A 3310-nucleotide genomic window follows, 5' to 3' on the forward strand; every position below is an offset into this window, starting at 1 on the left:
AAAAAAAAAGATCCTCGTACGGGCGCACTCATTGTTTCGCCCCCAGATGTTGGCTGCATTGGTGTCCGCCGCAGTATATCGCAATAACTTTGCCCCAATTCCGCACCTTTACCTGCATAATAACAATAGCAATAAGAATAAGAATAAAAAAGTGTCAGCATCCCCTAGGCGCTTCAGAAGAGAAGAAATGACAAATAAATTAAGAACACTTGCCGTGATACGATGGCATCCCGTGGAGCTTCACAACAGTCCAACAACGTGTCCTTCAATCAAGGAAATAGCTTTGAGAAGCAAGAAAGTGAGCAACGTCCAAAAAAGTTCACAGTGCTGAAAATACCAACTCTGGCACTGGGCATTCATAGTTACCGCTCACGCATCCATTTCAATGGCATGCCACTGCCACATGAAGAAACAGACTGTGCAAATAAGAGATATCTGTTGAAGTACGTGGAAGATACCTCTATGCATATATGTATGCCGCCAGGTTCATTGTGTCACCGCAAAGGAAGGTGAAAAGACATGTCCGCTATGAAAGAAACAGATGAGTAAAAACAGTGAATGTGCAGCCGGATGAGGCACGGTCCCCTTCTTCCTTCATTCCCGCAGAGAGTGCGAGCGGACAACAAGAGAAGGCAAACAGTCGGGCTCAATGCACCCAACATCCCCTCACGCCTCAAGCGACACCTGTCCAGCACAGCCACACACACACACACACGCAGAGCAGTGGACCAACGGGCTCACACATCCATCCACCACAACCGGGCACATCGCGAGCCCACGAGGCGGCAGCGCTTTTAAAAGTGTCCGACGGTTGCAGGGCCCCTCCGCGTGAAGCACAAAAAAGGAGGGTGGGCCGGGTGGAAGGGAGGGGGAAACAAAAAGAAAAGTTTTACTCACTGCCCCCCAGCACGATATTTCTGAAGAAAAACCGACCAAAGAATTAAAATAAAAAACGATGATTTTATTCCCCCGCAGAACAAATGTGGGAGTTAATTACACACAACACACGCCCACACGCCCCTTGCCGCTCCCAATCGTACAGCCCCCTCCTCCCCAAAGAAATCGTCAACAATGAAGAGAAAATGTCCTCACCAACACACACACACAAACAGACAGACAGTAAAAAAAAAAGAAAAGAAAATATTTATATATTCTTTTTTTTGAGATTACAACACCGAAGAAAAAAAACAAAACAAAACAGAAAACAAAAAAAAAAAAAGGTGAGTGGGGGGTAAAAAAACAAAAAAAACAACAGAAATCAAAAGGAAAAACAATTATTTCCCTCCACCACAAATCACTGCTTCGTACAAAAGAAAAAAAAAAAAAAGTAAAAACCACAGGAAGTTTTTAAGGACCCGAGTAAAACAAACCTAATTACAGAATGAAACAAAACCCAAAAACACAATAAATTTTACCAATGCTATTCAATGCATCGCCTCACCGTAAACGGCAAATGCGGTCCCAAACACAACACCGATCACACCGACAAACAGCAGAAAGTGCGTCCCGATGTAGTGAAAGTACCCAACCGACTGCAGTGTCCAGTTGCCGCTGTACATGTACAGCAGGGCAGGGAAGATAAAGCCAATGAAGCCCCCAGAGAAACCACCAACAAGGCCAAACACAACCGTGATGCTGGGGATAAATAGGCCACCAATGAGTGACAGCGTCGCCATAAGGCCACAGACCAGTGCGTTCTTCCACCATCCAATCGTCTTCACATCAACACTGAAGACGTGGTAAACAGCCTCACGCACTGGAATCATGTGCAGCCCGTAGCCAACGCACAGTTTTAATACCATACCCGCATAAGCAACGCCCATCATCTTGTCCTCTATCGGGTTGTACCGACTGAGGACGGAGCCTGTCAATGCCGGGCCAAAGTCCAGGTAGCCAAAAAATCCCGAGCAAAACAACATTGTGAATGAAGCAAACACACCAAGTGCAGCACTCTTCGTAAAGCGCGCAACACTTGGCTTGTACATTTCCTCGTACACCTCATACGCATTCAGCTGACAAATAAAGGCAAACGTGAAAACGGAAAGACCCTGAATTGCGCTGTTGCCAGTCCGGAAGTACACCAGATCATCACGCATGCCATGGGTGATAGTGTTGCGTACGGAATGGATGATCACGCAGATCACAAAGAAAAAGACAAATGCAAGAGCCAAAACGGATATGTGGCGCAGGGAGTTAATCTCCTTCGGTAGGCACAGCGGCAGCATGGCAACAAGCCACACCATGCTCGTAATTAATCGGCGGCCAGAGGAGGATTTCACGTAATCTGGGGCGCTTTGCGAACTATCAATAAAGGCGCCAATAAGATCTCCCATATATATCATGTAGGAGACCTCGCCACCAAAGCTGAAAAGCCACATGTTGAAGGCCAAAAAGTAGTCCGCACCCTTCCCAAGAAGAGCCCTCGTGACCTGCTCGTAGTTCCGCAGCCCCGTCCGCTTCCCCGCGATGCCCAGAAGAGTGAAGGAGTAGATGGTCAGCAGACCCACCACCACAAGGTACACCAGCGCCATCGCCAGCCCGGACGTGTTGAAGGCATACGGCAGCGCAAGTATTCCGGCGCCCAGCGATGAGCTGGCGAGGTTGCATCCGGAGGAGATGATGCCGCCGTAGGGTATGATGCGATGCAGCCCCCGCTTGAGGCAGCTCTGTGGGTCTCGCCGCCGGGCAACGCGCTCCTGACGCTCCTGGTTCAGTTTCTCAATGCGGATCTTGGCGACATCCATTCGGTCACCCGTGGGAAGCCCTGCTTGGCCCTGAAGGTCCTCGACAAGCTCCACACCGTCGTTCAGTGGATCGTCAGAGGCATAAGTCCTGAGATTCGTGCTCATTTTGTGTTCTCCAGTAGAATACGCTGGTTTATATATTGTGAGTAATCAATAAAAATACAAAAAAAAAAAAGATTTTTAAAAAAGATAAAAGAAATACACATATATATATGTGTTAACTTATGAAGTGTGGTGTGGGAATTATTAAAGAAGTAGAGCACAAATATAGAGAGAGGTGCAGCTCACACCGTAGACGTGGATAGAGCATCTCCAATAAGAGGAGATGAAAGTAAATCGATAAATGAATAAATAACCAAAAAGAGGCCTTCCCTCAAGTTGGGACAACAGTGAAGACATTTATTCTTCATTTCCCACCCACCTCTGAGTATGGAAGAAAATGGTTTGACATGTTTTTATGTGCCAACACGTCCTGTTTGTCTTCAAGGCTTGTAGTCAATTACGCTGCTGGGACTCCTGTGTCATCATGCCCCCTGGCAACAAGCAGGAGGTGCCATGTAGACGTC

General features: G+C 47.3%; 1 protein-coding gene across 1 annotated transcript, besides 5 other annotated features; it reads right to left on the minus strand.

The window, feature by feature from the left end:
• Nucleotides 1-3310: part of a sequence feature (heterozygous, non-Esmeraldo-like haplotype) that runs on past the window's edge.
• Nucleotides 1121-1162: a sequence feature (AT_rich).
• Nucleotides 1178-1219: a microsatellite.
• Nucleotides 1236-1274: a microsatellite.
• Tc00.1047053510245.10 (amino acid permease, putative) lies at nt 1425-2849 on the minus strand (the record flags this gene model as incomplete). The annotated part of the gene is made up of 1 exon (XM_798024.1): nt 1425-2849. The coding sequence occupies one exon, from the start codon at nt 2847-2849 to the stop codon at nt 1425-1427; it is 1425 nt and encodes a 474-aa protein (XP_803117.1).
• Nucleotides 2897-2932: a sequence feature (AT_rich).

This window comes from Trypanosoma cruzi, genomic scaffold, assembly GCF_000209065.1.
Source record: "Trypanosoma cruzi strain CL Brener 1047053516689 genomic scaffold, whole genome shotgun sequence".
In the NCBI taxonomy this organism is placed as follows: Eukaryota; Euglenozoa; class Kinetoplastea; order Trypanosomatida; family Trypanosomatidae; genus Trypanosoma; species Trypanosoma cruzi.